This window comes from Aspergillus pseudodeflectus, assembly GCF_044049435.1.
Source record: "Aspergillus pseudodeflectus strain CBS 756.74 chromosome Unknown BJX68scaffold_2, whole genome shotgun sequence".
NCBI lineage: Eukaryota > Fungi > Ascomycota > Eurotiomycetes > Eurotiales > Aspergillaceae > Aspergillus > Aspergillus pseudodeflectus.
Genome location: NW_027263778.1, coordinates 1,353,499 through 1,376,949, shown reverse-complemented (window position 1 = coordinate 1,376,949; position 23,451 = coordinate 1,353,499). Strand labels below are relative to the sequence as shown.

Sequence of the window (23,451 nt, the reverse complement as noted above, 5' to 3'; positions counted from 1 at the left end):
TTATTGTCGGTGGTCCCCTGCCTTTCCTAGTGTCTCGTCCGCTCACAGCGCACCCACCAACCCCGTGCGGGTTCCAGGAACGCGATTGGCTAGAGCGTACTACAAGCACGGCAGTCCGTTCCACAGTGTTTGATAGAGTTACCATTATAGTAGTTAGACCGCAGCTCAAAACTCTCATTATTCAGTCATCAGGTCCGGCAGAGTCAGCACATTGGCGCATCACTGATCGGGCCGGTCTGCCACACCCGCCTGCATCGCCGTGAGATGGCGGAAGTCAAAGGTATCTTCTCCCAAACTCCAAGCCATCACTCCTCCCAGCTGCTCCGCGTCTACAATCTCCTTGAATTTGCGCGCAATCAATGCCGGCGTATCCCAAGTCCAGAATAGATCGGTTTCGGCATCAAGATAGTACTGGCCACCTCGTTCCTCATCCGTCTTTCCGTTCGTCTCTGCGCGTCGCCACGATTTCGTGATGTCGAGACTCTTGCACTCGCCATAGTCGGAGAGACAACCGGCGTTGCAGTGGTCATTGGTAGTTCCACTGTTGCTTGAGTCAGCCAACATTCCTAACTTTGATTTCGGTCATCGGAAGGAAAACTTACCAGTTTCCGTATTGACTGCAGCATGACCCTGCTGGGCACTTTGTTCCCTTGGAAAAGCCACACGTACCATCAGTCGACACCTTCAAATCAGCTGGCACGGGTGACATATTGGCGGTCTCGAACGTCCAAGCGCCCGATTTGCCGTTGTCCGTTCCATCAGCGTTTTCCATCGCCACAACTGGGCAGCCGAGTGGACGGATATCGCAATCCGAATCTGGCTGCGTCGTGAACCATTTCGCATAATAGGCAATGCCAAGGTTGAGCTTCTCCGCTGGTGCGCCAATCTCCTTGTACGCCTTGATTGTATCCAGGGAGTCTGCCACGCCGCTGTGGTGCATGGTGGCGTTGTTTCGCCGGTTCATCAGGTCATAGGACATCACGTTGATCATGTCCACGGACTTGAATATTTCCGGACCCTTCTCCTTCGTAAACGCGATCATATCGCCTCTCTTGCCTGGTGTCGCGATAGAAAGGATTTTCTCGGTACCAATAGCCTTGCGGATAGCGGCAAGGAGCAAAGGGAACGTCTCGATTTCAGAGACCTTTGCTGAGTTGGGAATCTGCTTGTAATCCTGTCCGTTGCCGCCCGGATACTCCCAGTCGATATCAACACCGTCGAAACCAGTGCTTTGCAACATGGCTGCCACATTCTTCGCGTACAGTTCCCTGGAAGCCTCATCCTTTGCCCCCGCGGAGAACCCAGAGGTATCGCCCCATCCGCCGAGCGCGATCATGACCTTTGTCTCCGGAGAAAAGCGGCCACGCATCGTTGAGACCGGTTCAAATGGCTGGAAAGTGGGCGGATTTTGAGAGGTAAAGAGGTCAGATTTGGCAAACGCCATGATGACATGCGAGATTCCCTGTGTTTTATCCTTACCAGGTAGGCCATTTGTATGCCACCTAAGAACGAATTAGCTTACACCATATCTCGGATAGAGGCAAGGGGCCATACTGATCAATATACATAGCGAAGCGTAAAGCCGCAACGCACTGAAAGGCCGCCAGGGCCAGGATTGCGTATTTGAGCATAATGAACAAATGGTATGAACTTTTTCTGTCGTGATGTGTATAAACACCCAGGAGTTGAAGGGAGAGCCAAGGACGTATTTATACCCCTCCAGATTTTTAGGCTCGTTCAAGCAACTCAAGACTGAAAGACAGCTCAGGGCGCTTACGGTTTCCAGCGTCAAAGGAACGCACCAGGGCAGGGGGCGCAAATGCACCAATAAGTAGGACAAAGACGGTCCAAAACAATTTCCCCTGAGTCGGGCTGTCATTATGGAATGTGTAGGCATAGCAACAATTCAGGGTGTGGGAGAAAGAGGTCGTCGGTCTTTGTGTGGTAACCTGTCTCCTCGTCGTCAGTCTTGACGGTCGGTATCCTGCATAGATAGTGATGTCAATTCGTCAATCGGTCCCAGAGAGTCTAAATGGTACTCGCAGAGTCGTTCCCCAGACAGTCTTCCTTGGAAACAAGTCAGTTTGGGGTCTGTGTGTTGTGTGTTGGGTGGATGATGGGGCGGTTTCGCATTGCGCATACCTGCAACAAATGCGCATTCCGAACCCGGTATGTTCTAGGCTGCGCCCGGTTTGGAGTACCAAGTCCTGTAGTACAGATGCCAAGGGGTTCGAATTCAGTTGAATCGTACCTAATAAGCATGCCCCAGATCGATTGGGCAACATCAGAGGAACCGCCTGTGTAACAGTGTCAGATATGCGCTGGGCTGATACACCCCAGTGTGTCAAGATCAAAATACAAAGAATTTGTATAGTTATTTATACAGCTAATGATAATGCTCGATACAGGGGCATCCACCGCTGCACGGGCGATAGCAAGCGGTCTCAGTCCCAGTGCCGTCGTATAATCGGCCTGGCAGGATCCCATGGCCCTGAGACCACATTCTTATACTTCTGGAGACTAATAAGCCACCAACTACAGCCACCCATGGTGAATGCCGTAAGGATACTCCCTAGGAAAGACCCAACGACCGCTCCCGCCCATCCGCCACGCAGTGTAATCCCGACGGCACCGCCGGCGACAATAACCAATGCCAGGGTTAAGAAGATATGGCCGGTCCATGAGATGTGTCTTAGCTGCCGCCTGAATATGGGGAACAGACCAAACACCTCAATGGAGAAGAGCATGAGGCTGAATACGTGCGTGGTTGATGGGAGGCGAGAAGCAAGCACTGTCGATGCCATGACAGCTGCGTTTGTGGATAGAGATGCCGGAAACTTGGTCGCGCCAGCGCCTTCCCCGCTTCCGTAGTCGAACGAAAATATATTCATGATCAGCAGCCAGCAGCTCATGGCCCAGATGGAGTCACTCGCGGTGGATTTGGTGAGCGACTTCAGGATTGGGCTGAGTCCGAGCAATGAAAAGTATATAAGAAATGCCGACTTCACCGTGGAAAGTCGCTGGCGGTTCCGTGACAGGAACGACGAAGAGTGATATATTAATTGCCACTGTGACTCGGATCGTTCATCCTTCCCGTTCGCATATCCGGGTGGAAGTGAACCTGGATCCTGGGCCGTGAAGGAATCGACGCTGAGCCCTGTACTTTGGCGTCTGAGTGGTGCGCCTGGTTCGTTCTGTGCCATGCTCAAACCAAGTCCATGAACTTGGTTCTCCTTTTGTCCGTTCGCCCGAGAGTTGCCTGGAACCACAGAGCTCGTCATAGAGCTAGAACTCGACCCGTCATCGGCCTCCATCGCTCGTTCAGCTGCCCTTCTATTCTCTGCATGTTCCGTGAACGCCCACCAGTCCCATAAAACCCAGGCGACAGCAGTCCCGACACTGCCCCAGCAGACAACAGAGACGGGACTCACCCGACCTTGAACGATTCCGACAAAGCAGCAGATGAATATGACCACCGAGCAAACATGTTGTACAATGACGGTTGAATCAGCGACTAATGGCCAAAAGTCGTAGGGGCGCACACGGGGGTTCCTCTGGAGGTGGTCAAGGAACGTTTCGGTGTCGGTATAATTATCTGGGTCTATTTTTCGAAGACGGAAAAGAGTCAGCCCACCGCAGACAAATGAGACCTGATGAATATAAGTTTGGGTATGCGTACATGACTGCTTCACCCAAAGTAACTTCTTCCAAGCACCCTTTCGCCGTCTCCGAACACCAGTCCCTCGTAGCTTACGATTCTCCTTTCGGGTAGCAGCTCCTGGCACCGCGGGCGGTGGCCGCAGGGCAGCGACGGAGGCAGCAGTAGGAGTGTTCGCACTCAGCGGCCGAATTGGCTCTTCATAATTCGAGCTACCGGGCCGAGTTCGAAGAAGAGAAGGGGAGTAGTAGGCATCCTCAGGGGCGAGGCGAGTAGGATCGGGAAGGACGCGGTTTTCCGGAGGAGGCTTTAACCCACCCGCGCGATACGGATGGGTTTCGACAGGGACTGGGGGAGGAACGGGAGCCGGTGAGTCAGGGTTGGAAGGCATCGAGTAGTGCCGGTAATTATTCGCGAAGCATGACGGTCGTTGTGAGAGGAGTCCAATTCAGTTGTCTCTGCGGAGCCGTGGACGGCGAACAGGCAGGCTGGACTCTTGGGAGGAATTAAACTCATGGGCTAATGCTGGGTCAGTCCGCATGCAGTTTAGTGTCTTCCGCTTTAGGAATGGTGCTGACAGCTCCAGCTTAATTTCCCTGGAATAGTAGTACGGAATATTTTTTGATTCTTGGATTCTGTATCTTCATGTCTAATCAAGACTTCATATTAAGTACACAGTGAGTCACGAACGTAACTACGACCTGACAAGGCCGACTTCGATGGTCAATGGCTTGCCCAACGCTGATGCAGCTTCTTGAGCCTGAAGCAAAAGAAGATTAAATTCACCCTCGCTCCCTGCGAAAATATAGTGCTGGTCTGGGCACGAAGCAATCTGACATGACAGGACTTTGACTTGAATAGCGTCGTCGAATATTGAAAAGAACGCACTCGCTTTTTCGAAAAGCTCCTTGCCAGTCTTGCATTCGTCCTCAGGAAACTCACGGACGTTTTGTATCCTGAACTTGAAAAAGGTCAATCTGAACCTCAGCTGTGGCTTGTTGGCTGGCTGTGGTTCCGCTCCATTGTTCTGGCTGCTTGCGACAGTGGGTTTCTGATTGACCCTTGTTTTCTTCTCTTCTTCCTCCTCCCCCTCGGGTTCTTCCTCATCAGTCTCTTCATCCTCATCGGAGCTATCGGTCTCTTCCGACCCAGATGAGGAGCTCTCTTGCTGGTGTGTCTGGTGTCTTTTTGCGGGAGTCGCGTTGATTGATTCTTGAGTGGCGGTTCGTTTTCGTGTTTCCGGCGAAGGCGATGATCTAGCCTCCTGCATAGTAGACGCTGGCTGGCCCTTCTTGTGGTCATCTTTCTTGAGCAACTCCTCCAACGCTGGCCACGCCTCCGGTCGATATGTCACATCGGGGATTTTGGAATTCGCAAAATGTCGTACAACAGTGGCCTCTTCCTCAAACCCATGTCCGATACCTGACCAACCTCGATAGTAGGACCCATGCTTCCTGGAGCCCGGAAATAGACTTGAAACGAGCTTGGCAGAATTGTCGGGGTAATGCGCAACAAGGACTCCGTATGCGACGGGCGTTGAAATTGAGAACTCTGTCATCTTCACCTCCTTGCCCTCTCGATCATACGCCTGTGAGACCACCGAGCCTCCTCTTCTTTTCTGGTAAAAGTATTTGCACGGTGGTATCTCTCGTCCCTTCTTTTCATGCCATTCTTCGAGGAGAGTCTTCAGCGCGGGCGGAAATGGGACTGTTTTGCACCCGGGCCGGGGTTCCACAGTCACTCGAAGGATGGACGGACCGGTTGGGCTAGTATTGGTTGATAAAGCTGTATTTTCTGTAGATCGTGTGTTATACGACGTTCGCGTGCTAGCTGGCGAGCTCGCCGGCGCATCTAATTGAACTGAGGCTTCGCGCTCTCGCTTGATCACCACTCGGCGCTCGGAGGGCGCTTTGCGAGAAGCTGCAATCGGCAAGACTTCGGTTAGCGAGATTTCCAGGAAGCGGGCGTATCATTACTCCTAGAAAAACTAGGACTTACTTGTCTCCATGGCCGTTGCTTGATTGTCTTTGATTGAGAAAGTAAACAGTTGAAATTAACCCCGCAGATATCGAACAGTTTGACTATGGTCGGACATAAGGGCGTTCGAAGGGAGTGGGTGGCAATGCCGCAGGACAAGCAATTGAGCTGAGCTTAGGGAGGAGAAGAACAAGAGTAACTGCTGAGCAGTCAGTCTGCAGCTTGACCCCTAAATGCTTGGCAATGTTTTCAACGCGCGTGATTGTTGATGGTTGTGATTTGGACCAGTCAAATCTGATCCGATGTCTCAAAGCTACTGAGTACAAGTCGGGGTTTTCTTTCCACATCAAACGAAGAGAAAGAATGTAGAATCAATCAATAGAAATTTCAAAGCAGAGAATGGAAAGAAAGAAAAAAGGAAGGAAAAAGCTGATCTTGACAGCTCAACAACAGACTTGAGAAGTGTGAGCGCTGTGCAGTTCGGCGCCTGCTGGGCAAGTTCTACCAACCTAGGTAGGTAGTAGGAACGGAGTACCTTAACTCCAAGCAGGGTCTGAGACGCCCGGACCGGCTTGGTAGAATCAAGTCTCAGCTTTGGAGCTCTTAGTAATGCTATAATAGTCTAGTATGAAAATCTCCTCTATGATTGTTATCCTCTATTCCTGATGGTCAAACGAAAAATGAGAAGACCAGGTGCTTTTCGCAAGTCCATAAACAAGATGGCCAAATGGAGGCATCAACATCATGCAAACAAAAAAAGAACACAGCACTCTGCCTGAAATTCCAAAAAAAAAAGGTGAAAAAGGAACAAGAAAAAGGAAACATTACCATGGACCCAGTTGTATACAAACGCGCTCTCGCAAATGAAAATGTTCTGCAGAATCCGGCCCGCAGATATAAAGAGTTTCAAATCCGACTAGCATAAGGAGAGGATAGGTGAGACCATGAAGCACGGGAGGATATCCTCATGGTCTCCGGGTATCAAACGCGTAAAAGTGGTATACGGACTGTCAAGTGACTTGACGCCGTCTTGCTCGAGCATAGCTGGACGAGTGTACTCAAAGACCATTAGCCAGCGTGTGCTCGTCAACGCTGCTTCTGCGACCCCAATTGACTGGCTTCCGGCGGAGGAACGCACCGACGGCGCCGATATAGCCCTCATGGCGAAGAAAGTAAGCTTGCTTCTCGCCCTTGGACCAAAAACGGATTGCGTATGACAATGTGTTCATGGTTTGGCGATGTCCTCGAATAAATGACCCACCGAAGTAGATGTGTTTGACTTGGTGTTTTTCGGACTGCAAGTAAGCGATTTGCCCAATATTGTTACTGGGATAGTTAGCAGGGTATCATTCCGAGCTGGGTAGGATTTATGTACCTGATGGCATAGAGTAGGCTTCGGCTCATGTCTTCGTGTTTGAACATCGGGTCGCCATTAGCATGGTCGGAGCCGTTTTGTTGTGTGTGGTCATCAGACTTGTGCTGCTCGGCATTTTTGAGGCGGAAGACCTTGCCAAATGTACTAGCAATCGCCGTACTCTTCAAGCCAATCTTTCCATAGTCCATGCCATAGATGTCACCAACTAGCATGTCCACGCCACTGTTGTCCCCGCGGTCCGCCATTGCTAGCATATCATCGAAAGTCCGGGCACCGGTCAACATTGACATGATGCCCCAGAACGTTCCACCACCCAGATGTGTACCACCAACTCGCTGAAATTGTTTGGGCCCCGATACTTTGATCATCGACACACCAGATCCGATGTTCACCAAGAGGTACGGGTAAACATCCGGTCGGGCCTCGGCAAATTGCATCGGTTCGGTTTCGCTGTAGGTAAATATTTCGTTCGGTATCTCGGTGATAAAAAAATCAAGGCCTAGGTAACCAGACGTCAGCGGATTCTTCCTTCCGGTTATACATCCCGTGGAAAGTATCTCCGAGCCTTACCTGTAATGAGGCATTCCATCTCGTCTTCCCGCATAATGTCCACGTTTAACGTTTCTTTAAGCTTATCGTAATATTTGTATGCTCCTCCACCAGTAGCCACAACGCACAGCTCATCTTTGATGCCCTCGTTGAGCCCTTCGTGTTCCTCCTTTAGTTGTTTGATGAATTCAAGGCAGAGATCTATCCGACCGGTCTCGAAGTTGATGAAATTGAGCCGTCCGCCGTTATCAGGTGAATCCGGCTCGCGCGTGAAGTAAACCAGCTTCGCAAGGGAACCGCCGATCTACGGAACATCAGAGTCAGTCGTCAGTCACACAGCTTGCTTTGTGGCGGTCGGCGAAAAGGCGATTGCGGGGAGAGAGCAAGGTGCGGGGAACCACGGAAACCAGAAAAATTTCAGGGAAACTCACATCGACAGCGACATGGCTTACCACGCCTGTGTGGTGAGGTAAACGAATATCATGGCCTTCGTAATGCACGCCGTCGGTTCGCACAGGACTCTTTGAACGGGGGTCATCGTCAACTATGAAGGCGCCCTTGACGTTGATCTTCACGGATCCCGGGTTGGTGATGGCTTGTTCAAGCCGAGGGGTGCGGGCGGGGGTTGGGTCTGTTGAGGACATGGCGCTGTCGCAACAGGTGTCGAGAGCAGATGGTGGAAGAATTGGCGCCAGAAGAACAGGAGATTCACATTAGCAGCAGAAAGGAGGTCATATATGGAGGAGCTGATGTTCCCATGTCGATGTTCGGCGGTACTTGATCCCGTGATGGTCCGTACGGCGTATATCTCCTTCTGCCCGGAATTTGTTGAGAGCTTGGTGGAACCAAAGTTTGAGTAGACCGAGGATAAGCTGGTGTCTAATCAGCGAACAGTTCCATACCTCAAAAGATTAACCGTCAGTGCATCCCCAGCTTAATCTACAACATTGTATATCATTCATGTCGGTCCACTGGCGGCTTAGAGATTGGGAAATGACGTCTGCCAATCTTGTTCGCGTTTTGACCTCAGGCATCAATTTTTCTCACCTGCGTAGATAGCTTTCAAACATTGGAAACTTCGCCCTGCCATTGGAGGATTGTCTAAGGAGATCAACACAGCGACTGAAATATATATCAGGCTGGCAGATCGACCTTGGTATGTGAGTTCTATGCCTACATAGGAATCCACACCTTATCCTTTTTCTCTTGCACAGGCACCGGAGCACTCGCTCTTTGTCCTCTCATAGATAGTCCGAAAGCGGATGGAAGACTCCCAGAGCTATGGCAAGTTGATCGCTTCTCGAGAGACCTCGTAAATAGCTAGAAAATATGCAGGACAGGGTTACGCTTCGCGGAACTGTGCCTGGCGCATTGGCTGATTGCTCGGTGCAGGTGTCCGACAAACGCACACCACTCGTACACATCCACGGATGTTACAGGCGAGAGATAGGAATAGAATTCCTCTTCATGCAACTTAGCGAGAACCTCTAAATGCTACCTTGCTTATCTCTTGTTGTCAGGACGAAGCTACGTCAGGTTGTTGTCTTCGAGATACGCCTGGGTCATTTGTTCTCTCTCTCTCTCTGCACAGCAGCAGGATACGCATAGCTAAGTATGGCCTTGTAGTTCACTTTCTCTTCCCTTCTTCTCATTTCTTCCGTTTCTGGACTGCAGCTCACTGCTAGGGAACTGTGGTAACCCGTGGAGCCGTGGTAAAGATGGTGGTTATTATGATTGTTGGCAGCTCAAAACATGCTCAATAATTGAGACCTGCCAACTTTGATGCAAAGTTCTTCCCTTTCTTCTGCTTTGTGTTCCTATCCTTCCTCTTCCTCCTTCTTCCCTCCTTTTCCCTTCTTCTTCCTTTTGTTTCTCACCTTTCTTCCTTCCTCCATCCTTGCCTCCGTCTCAGATCAACATCTCTTTCAAAGTAAGTCGTCCACAGTTCACTTGGCTCTTTCTCTGTTCTTTTACATCTAAAATCTATCTAGCTAACTCCTTTTTTGACGAGTAACAGCCCCCCTCGTCGTCATTATGGATGACTCCGAAAGTTTCAACACCTCAGCAATGAGGGACGCGCTGACAGATGTGACCAACGCCCAGAACAACAAGGCGAGTGAGGCCTCCACCCTAGCTCGTGCAAAGGGCTGGGTAGAGCCAGAGATATATGACTACCAGAAGTATAATGCTGGACCTTCGCTGGAGAAACCTGCCGAGGAGGATGGGCAGGAAGAACCTGTCCCTGAGTGGGCTGCCAAGGCAGCGAAGTACGAGTGGAAGGATGAGTATGGCGATGTCGGACCAGAAAACCCTCAGCTCGAGCAGATGCTGTTCCGAAGCGAGTTTATCAATCGTACTGGACTCAAGATTGGAAAGTGAGTCCTCGTTGTGTTATCCTGTGTTGCAAATACTGACCAAATATAGCTTGCAAAACATCGAAGTTATTGCAGAGTCTCACGAAAGACCAAGCCCTATCAAGAACGTGAGCACCCTTTTGAACTACACGAACCGTTTCTCTATTGGACTAACACTTTGACTAGTTTGATGATGCCGGTTTGCATCCGATCATGCGCCAGAACATTCGCCTTTGTGGCTACGAGTTTCCGACCCCAATTCAGGCATATGCAATCCCCGCGGTGCTCACTGGACATGACTTGATTGCCATTGCTCAAACTGGTAAGTCCCCATCCTATTTCCTATGCCTTCGGTATGAACTAACTTGACTAGGCTCTGGAAAAACTGCCGCTTTTTTGATTCCCGTTCTTTCTCAGTTGATGGGAAAGGCGAAGAAGCTGGCCGCCCCTCGTCCTAACCTTGCCGCTGGCTACACTCCAGGTGTAGATTCCGTGCGTGCTGAGCCTCTTGTGTTGATTGTGGCCCCTACTCGGGAGCTCGCCACACAGATTTTCGATGAGGCAAGACGTTTGTGTTACAGGTCGATGTTGCGGCCCTGTGTCGTTTACGGTGGCGCGCCTGTCCGTGATCAGCGCGATGAACTCCAGATGGGCTGCGACATTCTGATCGGTACCCCCGGAAGATTGCTTGATTTCATGGACAAGCCTCACATATTGTCTCTCCGCCGTGTCAAGTATAACCTTCTCCCCTTTGTACTGGCTTTGGCTAACCCAATCTAGGTACACTATCATCGATGAGGCAGATGAGTTACTTCTTTCGGACTGGGAGTCTGACTTTACCAAGATCATGTCTGGCGGAGGTACTGACTTTGATCCTTGCTGTACATTGTGTTCATACTGACAACCACAGACGTGAACGAAGATGCTGATCATCGTTACATGATGTTCAGTGCAACATTCAACCGTTCTTGCCGCGAGTTGGCGAGAAAGTTTCTTTCTGATGATCACGTCCGCGTCCGTATTGGCCGTCCTGGATCTACCCACGTGAACGTTGACCAGAACGTATGTTTTACAGTAATCCTGCTTGGGTGGTACAGCCTGCTGACCAGATGTCTGAATGATAGATTGTGTACGCTGAGCCTCACCTGAAGAAGCAGTGTCTCTATGATCTGCTCATCGCGATGCCTCCCAGTCGCACGTTGATCTTCGTCAACTCTAAAGGGCAGGCCGACTTGCTCGATGATTACCTCTACAACCTGGGACTTCCCAGCACTTCTATCCATTCAGACCGTACCCAGCGTGAGAGAGAGGATGCCTTGTAAGTCGGAGATTGTCTCCTATATTCATGCCTCTTGCTAATGAACTTTAGGCGCGCTTTCCGCACTGCTAGGTGCCCTATTCTCGTGGCCACTGGTGTCTCTGCCCGTGGTCTCGATATCAAGAACGTGATGCACGTGATAAATTTCGATCTTCCCAGTGTTTCCTTTGGAGGAATAACTGAGTACATTCACCGTATTGGTTAGTGAAATGATTCTCCTTGCACCTCGAAACATGTGCGCCGACACTAACACATGACAGGGCGCACAGCCAGAATTGGCAACGAAGGTCTCGCCACGTCCTTCTATTGCGAGAAGGACGCAGACATTGCTCCAGACCTGGTCAAGATATTAATCGAGAGTAAGCAGAAAGTCCCTGACTTTCTCGAACAATACAAGCCCCAAGACACCGTGGTTAACTTCCACGATGATACTGACGATGAGAGCGCTGACGAAGCTGCCAACGAGGGAAACGACAGCTCCGCGGCTTGGGGTGGTGTGCAGATTGGCGACGACCAGTCTGAGGCACCTGGCTGGGAATGATCTTCTGATCGCTCCATCCAAGTCCACGGGAGCTTGCAAGTCGGAATGATTTTCTCCGCTGGTCTGCAAATGCTCTTTCGTCGCGACTTGGCAAATGTCTCTTCTGTTCTATGTTCCCAGATTTACCTAATAGGTAGTCCTATATCTTGCCCGTCACTTCGATTCTGGCGGTGGCTCTTACCGCTGCCTCTGTTCGATCTGAAGTCTAGGTAGATCAGTTGAAATTTGAAATTTAAATACGTCCATTGACTGCTAGTATACCTTTCCCAGAAGGCCACCTCCGTAAAGCAGCCACCACGGCCCGTTCCTTCCCAAGACGCACAGGACGAGCACTGCTAGCCGTGTAGGCAGTCAACTCTCCTTCACACACATCTACTTACCGCGCCCCTTTCCTGACATCAGACATACTTATGGGATATTTCTACTCACCCTTTCCACGGCTGCTACAAAGCAATCATGGGATCCACAGCGTCTCTTCGTCGGGTTATCGTTACCTGGTCGAGTCTCTTCGCAACTCTGAGCCCACTCATATTGGCCTCTGCAGTCCAGCTTCTTCCACCACCCCCAATACCAATCAATTTCACAGCTGCTGATACACACAGCTATACTGGCCTCCCAAATCATACGAAGACCGTCACGCCTCTGGTCATTGATACGTTCGTCAACGGAGACCGCAACGACCTCGGTTTCTGGCATGGGCCCAGTGCCAGCTTGCCTGCCGAGAATGGTCATGGCTATGTGCGACTGTTTCCCTCGGATGCAGATCAGAACTACCATACGGAGCTCGGACCTGCAACATGCTTCGACATGCGACCATACCAGCATATGTATCTTCATCTGGTGTTTTCTGGGTCTACAAATTTCAGTATCTCTCTGAACCAGCTCAACGAGAAGTGCGACTCTCGCCGTAGTCCGTTCTTGGAAACATGGGATAGCGTCGAAGCCGAGCGGTATGCCAGGGGAAATGATATATATGTGCCTTTGGACCATTTCGTGGTTGACCAGTCTCGGACGGTCTCGGTGTCTTTCCACGGTTTCTTTTCTCAGGATAGTCTGACTATATACAAAGTGGAAATCGTGCCGGAGCTTCCATGGGGCTTCTACGTGCCCCCGAAGCTGGAAAACGGGAAGCTGTTCCTTCATTGTACAAGGCCGAACTCTTTCGCATTCGGTATTGACGATGGATTGCCTCATCTGGTCCAAGACGTCATGAAGATCCTCGAGGAAGAACAAATCTTGGTCACTTTTTTTGTGGTTGGTGCTGGGCTCCGGGCCAAGGGGGCCAACTTTTCGTCTGCCTACAAGGAGATGCTACGGAGAGGCCATCAGATTGCTCTACATTCGGATACACATCAAAAGTAAGCGCCTTACTATAATCAAGGCCGGTGCTAACGCTCGAGAAGGATCGAAGGTCTGGATACCATCAGAGCTGTCGACGAGGAAATTGTCCATAACATGGAGACGTTCCAGAGGGAACTTGGTATACAATGTACGTGCTCTGTTGCTTCGCATTTGCTCTCCGACTTCCCAATTGCATCGACTAATGTGGTTACGGAATGGATAGCTCGGTACTTCCGTCCCCCATACGGCACAATTGGTGCAAGAACTCGGCAGAGACTTGCAGCGTATATAAGAGACCCGAGCATCATCAACTGGAGTGTTGATGTGGAGGACTGGCTCTGGAAGGACAGCAAAACACCCGAACGGCAGCGAGATGCCTTCTTCCGGGACGTCGGTCGCGGAGGCAATCTGGTTGTCATGCATTATCTGAGTCCAACTACCGTCAAGTACTTCAGAGAGTTCATTCAGTTTGTCAAAAGCCTCAATATCGATATCATGCGCGTGGATCAGTGCCTCGAGGACCCCGATAGTCCGCCAATCGACCCAGCACGATACCGAAGGCCCCTGAGATACAGGGTGCAGTCGAATCGAGACCCGGTAGCCAAAGAGGACACGGCAGGAAGATAGTTCTGATCAGAAGTGGCATGTTTTGAAAGGAAGACTTGGTATTCGAGGGCCCGGCAAGGATTATTCTGGTAGGACAAAGGCTGAAGTGTACAGAACTCGCCAACGCGTGATTCTTGTAACCATTGCTTGTGACCCACATGTGGTTAGATCTGATGCTTCTAATAATACAGAAGTTGATACTTTTGAAGTGTCCAAATTATTTCGTCCGGCGAAAAAGAAGAATATATGTAGTCAGATCATAGTCCAAAGTCCGGGCGAGAACATTTAGGCGCCTGGTCCACCATTTTCTCTATCTTCTTGATGAGCCATCCAGAACGGGCATCCGAGTTGCTAGTCCCCAGGCGAGGCGTTGTACTAGTATAGCATGTTCCTCCTCGCATGACAAACTGCACACAATCCGCAGTATCCTCGCAGTATGACTGACATTCCTGGAATGTAGAGAGAGTCGCCTGTTCCTGGCTGCAGAGATTATCCCAACTATCCCGGATATTCGAGAGCTCCGGGTAAATCAGCTCTTTGAACACGTCGCTATGGAGGAGGACCGGTTTTGAAGACTAGAATAAACACAAATTAGCCAAATGACTCTTACTATCGCCCAATCAACCATTACGAGTGGAGTGAGTACCTTCGCAAGTCTCCGTTGCTCAAAGTCATGCAAAAACCGAACGTCACCCGGGGATAGATGGTGGAATGCCACGGCAGGGAAACACCAAGGCCGGCGGTAAAATGTCGTGGTGAACTCGTCTAGTTCACCAATATTTGAGTTCTGGAGAATCGGCCAGGAATAGGAGAGCTGGACGCCAACGTTCGAGAGCACCTTACCGAGTACGCAGTCTCCTGCCCAGTGAGCGTCTGTGTACTCGTGCAGTTCGTCCGCGCGCTTGGTGTACTCCTCCGCCACGAGCTTCATGGCTGGGTTCGAGATTACGAAGCCCGATCCGCCGTGTGCGAAGATGACATCGGCGATCTGTGTCTCTGTGCCAATGTAGTATGGTTTTGAGGGGTCAAAGTGCGATAGCCATCCCAAAAGCGTGGACCACGAGATATAGGTGTCTGCTTCCATGAAGACAAACCATTTCGCATCAGGCTTGTGGTTGTAGGCTTCCCGGACCATAGGGAGGAATTTCCATTTATCGAGCTTCCAGCCGGGGTTGTTCGGTTTCCCGATCGCGGAGTTCGCTTCGTCGGCGAAATCTTGAGATTCGAGGCCCTCGCGCCCGCGCTTTTGAAGGCGGTTGTAGATTTGGAAATCGGCGACGGATTCTTTCACAGCGGGGGAAACGTTGCGGAAGGCATCGTGGATTGTTACGCCTTCAATGTCTTCTTCAAAGTCGGAGTAGATGATGTAGTTGGGAATGCAGCGGAAGGTGGTTTTGAAATGGATGGGGACTTTGTCGAGGGCTTCGGTGACGCCGGTCTTCATGACCACAAGGACGTCTTCGATGCCCGGGAGGGGCGGACAGCTCCGCTTCGGCGGATAGTTGTAGAATGCATGATATGAGGGGTGGGACTCGGTGCCGAATGTGAAATGGTAGATTAGGAAGACTGTGAGGAGTGTCGCAACAATGGCGATGCGACGACGGATACCACGTTGGTAGGTCATTCTTCCGAGGCTGACTGCGGACGTGCTGTTAGATTAGTGTTCGATTGCCGACCGTGCTCCCGGACGGTCCGCGCATCTTTTAATCCCGCCTCTTATCCTCCGGTTCTTCGTGTGCCCTCCGGTGGATTTATTGCGAGAAGATAGCGTTTCGGTGGGAATAGAATGGCTTGGAAGAGAGGAGGGGCGTTTTAAAAGAGCGGCGAGGAGCTGGCGAGAGGGGCGAAAAACACGGGGCCTGGCGATCAGAGGAGTGAAGAAGAGAAAGGAGGACAGGATCGACGTCGTCGGTTGTTCTTAAGGGAAGGCAGTTTAGAGGATCGACCCACGCTTCATAGCTAGGGGAAGCTGTTCGGTCGAGGAGATGATCCTCGAAGTTCGATTGTCGATGATGATGACGCGTTTAGTAAGTTTCACAAATAATGGAACAGGCCGTGGGGAGACGTCAGCTTCTGAGCTTGAGCCACGAGTGGAGCAATGCAGCTCAAGTTTGGGACGAAAGAGTCGAACCAGATAGATATTATTAGTACGAGTAAGCGACAGTCGAGGGTTGGCAAAAAGGTACAGGGGAGGTTGAAATCACGGTCGAATCTGGATCAGCGTTCTTCGGCCCATTGTTCCTGAGTAACCGCCGTGCGAAGCCAACAAACGCGTCTGAGGCTTGGAAAAATGTCGATCGCCAGGGGATCAGAGAGGTCACCCATGGCTCATATCCCGTCCATTCCCTGGATATCTTTGCAGAGTTTCCGCCAAATGCTTAGGGATCATTGCTGGTCCATTATTGACTCTGGAATTTGACGGATACCAGAATGGAGCGGCGATGTGAGACTGTGGCTGAAAATCTAAAGTCTGGCCAAGCCTGGAGCTGTCAAGACCCACAAATTACGTTGGGAGGAATGACAGGGGAAAATAAAGGGGGAACATTGAGCAGTTCGAGAATCGAACCAGTGACCTTTGATCTCAGCGCGGCCAGCACTACTCAGGAGTTTCGCAGTCACGTGAGACAATGGACTGGCAAGGTTAAGATGTATATGTCTTCGCCACTCAGGGAAGGACACCTCCGCAACTGTGGTCATACGTTTCTCCCAAAAGAGGCTGAAGATTATAAGCATTCTTAACTTGACTCTTGTAAGCAATCTTCATGCTCCGAGGCCATATTTCGCTCGTTGGTGCCGAAAAGAATTCTGATCAATGGAAGGAGATGGATCCTATTTCCGCGTTTTTTGCAATCCAGGGTTTTACTATGGCACAGGAAGAAGTGTCCTGAAGCTGACGAGGATCATCCTATACCTCCTTTTTTTGTGCTGAGATGATAGAAGTACTTTATGGGAGGCTTCCAATGTGTCTTAAAGCTTGGAAAATGGCACTATCTCGCACTGTTGTTGTAAAAATTATGGATGTCGAGCCCTCAGTTGACAGAGCCAAGAGATGCCAAGAGATATTTTAAGATAAGATCTGAAACATAGCCAATAAACAATTGGAATAAAACCTCAAGCATTGCTAGTTTCGCCACAAAAAGAGCTTATGTGTGATATTTATAGCTGCCTGCTAAAGCGGCACTAAATTTCGAGTGCTAGTATAAGGAGTCAGAAGTCTTAAGGACATAGTTCAGTTTCACATCTGTCGCCCTGCGGGCCGTAATCATGCATTGGAGAGCTATGTGTATCAAGTCTCAGTAGCTTCGAGAGACGCTCCAGGAATATCCTCTCTTTCCAATATTGCTGCTGGTCCGTGAGAGGGAACATCGAAGATGGATATCTGGGCCCACGCCGGGTGAGCGGTGATACCAAGATTGTCGGTAGATCGAACCCCCGTGCCATCGGAGACAAGAACATACTCTGCTCCGATGGCGATGATATGCTCCAAGCGAACGTTGTCGTGGTTATTGTTGAGAAGCCACAAGACTTTCTGACAATTATGGGAGTCGATGCAGCTCTGGGTATATGTGCTGAACCAGGAGTAGGTACCTGCGCTGCTGATGTGGATATTCTGGCATCCTGTAATGATAACAGCCCATGCTTCGTCACACCCATCAAAATCTCCACCAGTGCACCTATAACTTGGGTCTGAAGCATATATACCGACTTGGCGATCAAACGGTGCCGGCGGCCTCGGAGTTGGCTGATAATAGGGAGGTTCAGTCTGGATCATCGTGGTAAATATATTCCGCGCGCCATGAAAATTATACTGGTAGAAGACACTGTGTTCGGAGGCCGTGCCATATAACCAAGTCGCAGTGGTACTTTCGATTAGCACCCCACGAGCGACATACACACTCAATTGCTCCTAAGAACGGATTAGAGGAAGGATAGGAATCTCGCCCGAAGAAACGAACTCACCATATTATTGTAAGCATCATTCAGATCAGGATCGCTACAAACCAATGTGGTCAACACTCAAAAATCATAGACAACGGAGGAGAAATGGACGCACTCTATCATATGATCAGCCGCCCAGAGCCACATATTCTCGAAATATCCTGAGGCCTCTGGAGTAAGGTGCAATATGAGACTCGCCGCCTGACAGGAGGACGGGTTAATAGCATCTCTTCGCGCAGGACATTCAGACGGCGTCAGAGAGGTTCCAGTAGCACCACCAATGCGAGCATGAACATCTTCATAGAACGGCCATTAGTGCCCAAGTCTTATGGAAAGGCTGTTCTGGTCGTGCTTACCCCACAGCGCGGCGGCGCCAGGGCTTGCCGCCCTGACGTTCCACTCCATCAGCACCGCTCCGGCCGTCCCACCTTTTGTGGTTAGAATCAAGTCTTGTAACTCGACAGTTCCTACATCACCCCTATTGCCAACACGGAGCATGACTCGAGGGTTGCTATAGCAGGTACATCAGCGTACATCAAGTTCTTCGGGCTACATCTGGCATACTTTGCATCGGAGAAAGAGCTCCCAAAGGCAGCAAACTGGGACCAAGCTTCACCATGAATTTTGGCGTCCTTTGGTATTGTCACAGTGTCCGTCAAGATATAAGTCCCAGCATCAACAAAAATAACTTTACTTCCGTTTCCGTACTCGTTGAACGCTTGTTGAATCGCGGCTGTGTCATCAGTGACCCCGTCACCTGAATTGGCCATGTTTGGCCATGTTAGTTAGCTAGTAAATTAAAAGGACTGCCAGACAGTGCATACCTCTGGCTCCAAGAGACTTAAGTTGGACAAAATCACCAACCGGCCTATCTGCATATTGATTCTTTTTTCGCTCAAAGTAAGGGGCATTATCCAAGCCATCAACCCTGGCGCCCAGCAACGACTGTTCGCGAGGATACGGCAAAGAGCTTCCTGAGCTCCAACTTCTGGCACCGCCAGCGTATGTAGGTCCAAGCGCCCAATTTGCATAATACCCTGCACTTAGGTAAGTCCTTCCCCCGGTATCGACGATTGATCCGCCAATCCTGGTATTGTCCAATACCAGTCCAGTAGTACCGGACCCTGGGGTTGAAAATGCGGGTGTGACGATGATGGCCGTAGTCACACCTGTGATCTGCGAGTCAATGATGGAGACTGAACCAATGTTTCCGTTGCCATCGGGGTTGACGAGGCGGATGCCAACGTTACCACCCTGGATATGAAGGGATTTCCAGACCCAGCCCCAATCCCAGATAATCTGGATAGCTGTTGAACAGCCGATGAAAGTCATCCGATGAGCACTAAATTGCTGATTGCCGCCATCTACCAGGCAGTGTTAGTTAAATTCCTCAGAGAATGATTGGGCGCCATAGCATACAGAACCCGAAATTCCCGCCCCTGAAGGTGACATCTGACATCATTCCACCGCTGCCATTTTCCGAAACTAAGTAGCTGTCAGTTTTAGTTGAAGCCACCATATCTGGTGAACCTACATATCCCTTGTTGTGTGGTCCCGGTAGTGGCAATCAATTCCACATCCTGCAGACTGGTCGCTTGTGCCACTTGATAGTGAATAGCACAGACATATGCGTTCGGGTCTGTGGATGTAATATCGATACGGAGGTTGCGAATTTGGCTGTAAAAGCGCGCTGTGGTGACATAGTACTCGGCATCTCCACCATCGGGCCCAGTGCCACCGATGTATTCGTTGGTCGATAGCACACCGAGTCCCACAAAGCTGCTCGCTGCCCTGATGGTGGGCCAATTGTTCGCCTGGAGGAAAATTAGCACCGCGTAAAATTGGTATAGTCATTAGAGTGACTTGCGTCGCCAATAAGCTGGGTAGCGAACAGGACTTTAATCGTGCTTGACACCAGATAAGTCCCTGGAGGAAAATAGACAATGGCGTTCTTCCGAGTAGATCCATTGCATTTCTCTCCGCAACGTTGGCCGTCGTTGATTGCGGCTTGGATGGCAGCTGTGGAATCTGATGCACCCGTCGGGTCGGCATGATAGTCGGTGACGACGTTTCGAAAAACCTATAAGCATTGACAGTTAGAGGGCATGTTGGGAATTGAGCAACAGGATACTCCGGCTCTGAGAGGCACGTGCTTTTTGTCGGGTTTTTAAGAGCGGATTTTTCTCTCCCACCACCACTCACCTTGTATGTTGCATCACTCCCCCACGGCACAGTTCCCTGGCGCCTGATGTCTTCCATCCAGAAACTGCCAACCGCTCGCCTGGAAAGTTTAAAGGAGCCATCCGAAAGGCTGGCTGCCATATCGGCTTCCGCGACAAGGGCAGCAGCATGGGAGATCGCCGGGGTTATCTCCAACAAGGAGCTCGAGAAGTCATCGCCGTTGCGTCTTGCGAGCGTTGTCTCTGAGCTCGGCCCGCGAGCGTGATTTTCTAGGCGGGCTTTATTGAGCTTCGTCATTTGAGCGATGGCCGCTCGAACAACTCGCCGGGCATCTTCAATGCTGGAGTCCGTAGTATTGACCAACAAAGGCTGATTCGAACCAAGTTCGTCTCTAAATTGGAGACTAGGAACCGTCTCCGCCGGACTCTGGGCGACCAGCGTCTCTACTCTGGGCACCAACGAAAGAACCTGGAGAGCAATACATGCCCAGAAAATGATGTGGATTGGAGCATGACCCATGTCGACACTGCTGGCTATCAAACCGGTATTTGGCAAATACTATCAGTTTGCAAGATAGGGTATCTGATAAAAAGAAGAAGGGAAGCGCTGGTATGACGCTCGCAGATCCCCACTGTTAAGTATTTCGTTGTTGCGAAACCCAGCATCCATGCAGGTGAGGTCAGGGCCGTGGGATCCATCTCTAACGCTGCGGATTGTAGGTAGTTGCCCGACCCGAGCCTACATATCGCGCCCCAACACGACGCAAGGGGCTGCGACACCAAGGGGTTATCGTTACATTCGAATTAGCGCGCGATATACTTGCAAGTGAGATATGCTCCTAGCTGAAGGAGCAGGTTATAGCCAACACATACCAGAAAAGTTGTGAAGTGGCAGCGAGTCAGAAGCAGGTAGGCCTGGTGCGTCGTGGCGCATACAAGTCGTTTGGACCTGCAAATCCATTGGCGAGATCGAGACGCTAACACATATTTGTAACAAATACTGCCTAGATGGGTTCCAAGTTACACAAGCCAGCTTATAACTGTCATCAGACGCGGAGACTGGGATTGCGGAGGTTGGCCGGGCTGTCCCCGACCAACCATAGTTTTCTGGTTTATCCTGCAATGACCAGACCTGGAAGGCCGCTCTAGGTCTAGAGATCACATATTTGGGCTCAAATCCGTCACCCGGATACATCTTCGGCTAGTTGAGGGTCTGACATTGCATGTATAGGTGGAAGCTGCAATGCGCAAACAGACGCTTGTGATTGTCGTTCAGACAAACTCTTTCGTTTCATGATGTGTGATTGCGGATGGTGTCTCTGAAGGCTGGGGTTACACATGCAGGTTGGGACAGCAACCCTTGACAATCTCCCGGCGCTTCTCTGAAAACGCCCGCCTCGAGACCTACATCATAATTAAAGCAGCTCTTGAGTGAGTGGCACTCCAGACATTCGTCACATATGCCTATCACATTTCCCGGATATCTGACTTATCTGCGCACCACTAGTGTCCTCAAAAAATCGAACGCCAAGTCGACCATCGTACTGTATCCCGCCCATCAAGCATAGCTCCTCCTTTAGTATGCATAGAGATTGATCACTCCGGGATCAGCTGCCCGCAGCTTCTTGTTCTCCCTCATGAGAATGAATCTCATGACCCACGCCAATATCACCACTCCAGCCGAAAACCCGATGCTGGCATACATGGCGGGCCCAAACCTCGGAGCATCACTGTCAGGCCACAAGTAGGGTGTGTACACACTGGCCAGATTGCCTAGGGTATTGGTAATGGCTATCGCCACAGCTTTCTTCTCATCAGTCTGCCCTACCGTGGCTGCCACCCAGGCAATGTTGATATTATTCACCCCATAAGTGGCCCCGACAAAGAGGATCATCGCAAAATATCGCGCGCCGGTATTGAGTGTCCCGGTTGCGACTGCGAACCCTACAATTGCCAGCAGTTTGGAAATCGTAACGTGCCATGTCCGTTCGTTAAAGTAACCTGACGACCAGGAGACAGCAATTGAGGTGAAAGTGGCCACGAGATATGGTGGACAAGTGAGGACGAGCGTTATGGTGGAGTTGAACCCGAGTGTTTTCACGACGGTTGGCATAAAATTCTTGAAGCCATTGGCTGAGAGATGCAGATTGCACATCAGAGCAAAGACCCAAGTCCGGTAATCCAAGCACGCCTCGCGGAGCCCGGTCCAGACGCTGGTTCCCTCTGCTTTTTGAGTGGTATCGCGCGCAATACGATCGTGCGCAAGCTGCCGTTCCTCTGGTGTGAGCCACATCGTCTGCTTTGGAGAGTTCGGAAGAAGAAAGAACGCGCCTATGGCAACTGCCACAGTTACCACACCCTGAATCAGAAACAGCCATTGCCAGCCTGCAAGTCCATGCTTCTTATCCAGGGTAGCAAACACAGCCGCAGATATGAGCCCTGAGAATGAGCTCGCCAGCATATTCCCCGTGTATAGGATCGCCATACGTGTGGTTGCCTCTTTGCGGTTGTAAAACAAGGAGATCATAAAAAGAGCTCCTGGATAAAACGGTGCCTCAACGACGCCGAGAAGAAGACGACAGACAAGCATGCCATGGTAGTTGTGAACGAGACAGGTAAGGGTGGACACGATTGCCCAAGCCATCATAAAACCAGACATATACCATGCAGGTTTGACCCGGTTGAGGATCATATTAGAAGGAACTTGGCCGATAAGGTATCTGGGAGTGATGCCAGTTAGAACGCGGGTTGCGCCATGCACTGACCAATATTTCGCTTACCCCACGAAAAGAATGCTGACGCAAGTATTATACTGCGTACCCTTCAGGTTCAGGTCCTCTGTGAGACTGTTTAGCTTGCCATTGACAAGCGCATTTCTGTCCAGAAAGTTGAGAAAGTACATCGCCCAGAGAGTTGGCTTCAACTCGTCAGCCATGAAAAACCCAGGGTCGTGGACAAGTGCGTCAAACCATCATATAGCAGTCAATTTTCCTCACAAGGGCAATCTCCTTGGGATCGACCTTCGCCGCCGCACCGAACCTGTCGTACTGTGGAATTGGCCCATTCTTCTCGGCGTCAAGATGCTCAGCATAGGCGGCCTCCTTTTCGATGATGCCGTCGCCGCGGGAGTGGTCAGCCATTGCGGATGTGGGTTTTCAAGTATTGACTGAGGTATGAACTGCTGGGACGGATTGATGAAGAGAACAACTTCCACGGCCCAGTGGATCCTGATATAGTCGAAGCCTCGACGCTCCACCACCCCCCGCATCAACCCAGTCCGGGGTAAACGTGAGAGCTGTCAGTCCCGGAGCGCCAAGTGATCTCGGAAATGGAGTAGTCCAACCGGAAGAGAGGTTTTTGAGCTAGCTTGAGCTTTGACTGACCGGCTGATGCTCAGTGGGGACATGACCTGTGTTTTCCGAACCTCTTTCTTCGCAGTCTCGGATACATAACAGCTCCATTAGCCCAAGCTCTGTTTATCCGGTGACCTTTTCTAACCAATCGGATATGCTTCATTCGATGGATTCTGGGTATCCGAGCAGATCGAAGGAGGGCTGTTCCAAGGTCACCTAATATGGGTTGGACACTGATCTGCTCTATCCGGTGTTGATGG

The 23,451-nt window shown here is 50.7% G+C and overlaps 9 protein-coding genes across 9 annotated transcripts; 2 read left to right on the top strand and 7 right to left on the bottom strand.

The window, feature by feature from the left end:
* Nucleotides 1-219: 219 nt before the first annotated feature.
* Nucleotides 220-1,631, bottom strand: BJX68DRAFT_261484 (glycoside hydrolase superfamily; the record flags this gene model as incomplete). The annotated part of the gene is made up of 3 exons (XM_071044154.1): nt 220-541; nt 603-1,502; nt 1,555-1,631. 3 exons carry the CDS (start codon nt 1,629-1,631, stop codon nt 220-222), a joined length of 1,299 nt encoding a protein of 432 aa, XP_070905240.1.
* Nucleotides 1,632-2,354: 723 nt separating this feature from the next.
* Nucleotides 2,355-4,125, bottom strand: pigc (phosphatidylinositol N-acetylglucosaminyltransferase). Its single transcript, XM_071049925.1, has 2 exons — nt 3,680-4,125; nt 2,355-3,601 (listed from the first exon to the last, which is right to left on the bottom strand). Exons 1-2 carry the CDS (start codon nt 4,047-4,049, stop codon nt 2,445-2,447), a joined length of 1,527 nt encoding a protein of 508 aa, XP_070905239.1. The 5' UTR covers nt 4,050-4,125; the 3' UTR covers nt 2,355-2,444.
* Nucleotides 4,126-4,341: 216 nt separating this feature from the next.
* BJX68DRAFT_225560 (uncharacterized protein) lies at nt 4,342-5,889 on the bottom strand. Its single transcript, XM_071038395.1, has 2 exons — nt 5,657-5,889; nt 4,342-5,578 (listed from the first exon to the last, which is right to left on the bottom strand). Exons 1-2 carry the CDS (start codon nt 5,664-5,666, stop codon nt 4,353-4,355), a joined length of 1,236 nt encoding a protein of 411 aa, XP_070905238.1. The 5' UTR covers nt 5,667-5,889; the 3' UTR covers nt 4,342-4,352.
* A 737-nt stretch (nt 5,890-6,626) lies between these two features.
* On the bottom strand, nt 6,627-8,501 carry BJX68DRAFT_88140 (pantothenate kinase). Its single transcript, XM_071049924.1, has 4 exons — nt 7,991-8,501; nt 7,581-7,863; nt 7,011-7,509; nt 6,627-6,961 (listed from the first exon to the last, which is right to left on the bottom strand). Exons 1-4 carry the CDS (start codon nt 8,201-8,203, stop codon nt 6,694-6,696), a joined length of 1,263 nt encoding a protein of 420 aa, XP_070905237.1. The 5' UTR covers nt 8,204-8,501; the 3' UTR covers nt 6,627-6,693.
* Nucleotides 8,502-9,593: 1,092 nt separating this feature from the next.
* Nucleotides 9,594-11,772, top strand: BJX68DRAFT_261480 (DEAD/DEAH box helicase; the record flags this gene model as incomplete). The annotated part of the gene is made up of 9 exons (XM_071044153.1): nt 9,594-9,934; nt 9,984-10,041; nt 10,100-10,235; nt 10,287-10,647; nt 10,694-10,773; nt 10,824-10,975; nt 11,038-11,231; nt 11,283-11,431; nt 11,492-11,772. The coding sequence occupies 9 exons, from the start codon at nt 9,594-9,596 to the stop codon at nt 11,770-11,772; spliced, it is 1,752 nt and encodes a 583-aa protein (XP_070905236.1).
* Nucleotides 11,773-12,228: 456 nt separating this feature from the next.
* BJX68DRAFT_261479 (polysaccharide deacetylase family protein) lies at nt 12,229-13,740 on the top strand (the record flags this gene model as incomplete). Its single annotated transcript, XM_071044152.1, has 3 exons — nt 12,229-13,130; nt 13,176-13,261; nt 13,337-13,740. 3 exons carry the CDS (start codon nt 12,229-12,231, stop codon nt 13,738-13,740), a joined length of 1,392 nt encoding a protein of 463 aa, XP_070905235.1.
* A 118-nt stretch (nt 13,741-13,858) lies between these two features.
* Nucleotides 13,859-15,689, bottom strand: BJX68DRAFT_88124 (glycosyltransferase family 31 protein). Its single transcript, XM_071049923.1, has 2 exons — nt 14,366-15,689; nt 13,859-14,294 (listed from the first exon to the last, which is right to left on the bottom strand). The coding sequence occupies exons 1-2, from the start codon at nt 15,341-15,343 to the stop codon at nt 13,977-13,979; spliced, it is 1,296 nt and encodes a 431-aa protein (XP_070905234.1). The 5' UTR covers nt 15,344-15,689; the 3' UTR covers nt 13,859-13,976.
* Nucleotides 15,690-16,840: 1,151 nt separating this feature from the next.
* BJX68DRAFT_275684 (glycoside hydrolase family 55 protein) lies at nt 16,841-20,358 on the bottom strand (the record flags this gene model as incomplete). The annotated part of the gene is made up of 12 exons (XM_071047892.1): nt 16,841-16,888; nt 17,084-17,626; nt 17,680-17,713; nt 17,774-17,954; nt 18,015-18,169; nt 18,223-18,415; nt 18,483-19,022; nt 19,078-19,143; nt 19,193-19,472; nt 19,526-19,738; nt 19,861-20,230; nt 20,300-20,358. 12 exons carry the CDS (start codon nt 20,356-20,358, stop codon nt 16,841-16,843), a joined length of 2,682 nt encoding a protein of 893 aa, XP_070905233.1.
* A 1,056-nt stretch (nt 20,359-21,414) lies between these two features.
* Nucleotides 21,415-22,978, bottom strand: BJX68DRAFT_275683 (putative MFS transporter; the record flags this gene model as incomplete). The annotated part of the gene is made up of 3 exons (XM_071047891.1): nt 21,415-22,558; nt 22,619-22,755; nt 22,808-22,978. 3 exons carry the CDS (start codon nt 22,976-22,978, stop codon nt 21,415-21,417), a joined length of 1,452 nt encoding a protein of 483 aa, XP_070905232.1.
* Between the last annotated feature and the right edge of the window lie 473 nt (nt 22,979-23,451).

Bases quoted from the DNA above. Each gene is read 5' to 3' on its own strand.
- BJX68DRAFT_88124 (XM_071049923.1), bottom strand. From the start codon at position 15,343: ATGACCTACCAACGTGGTATCCGTCGTCGCATCGCCATTGTTGCGACA. The intron at 14,295-14,365 runs GTACTCACTCCA...TGTTTATTCTAG, and splicing joins AGCAACGGAGACTTGCGAAG to TCTTCAAAACCGGTCCTCCT.
- pigc (XM_071049925.1), bottom strand. From the start codon at position 4,049: ATGCCTTCCAACCCTGACTCACCGGCTCCCGTTCCTCCCCCAGTCCCT. The intron at 3,602-3,679 runs GTACGCATACCC...TTCGAAAAATAG, and splicing joins ACTTTGGGTGAAGCAGTCAT to ACCCAGATAATTATACCGAC.
- BJX68DRAFT_88140 (XM_071049924.1), bottom strand. From the start codon at position 8,203: ATGTCCTCAACAGACCCAACCCCCGCCCGCACCCCTCGGCTTGAACAA. The intron at 7,864-7,990 runs GTGAGTTTCCCT...GATGTTCCGTAG, and splicing joins TAAGCCATGTCGCTGTCGAT to ATCGGCGGTTCCCTTGCGAA. The intron at 7,510-7,580 runs GTAAGGCTCGGA...CTGGTTACCTAG, and splicing joins GATGGAATGCCTCATTACAG to GCCTTGATTTTTTTATCACC.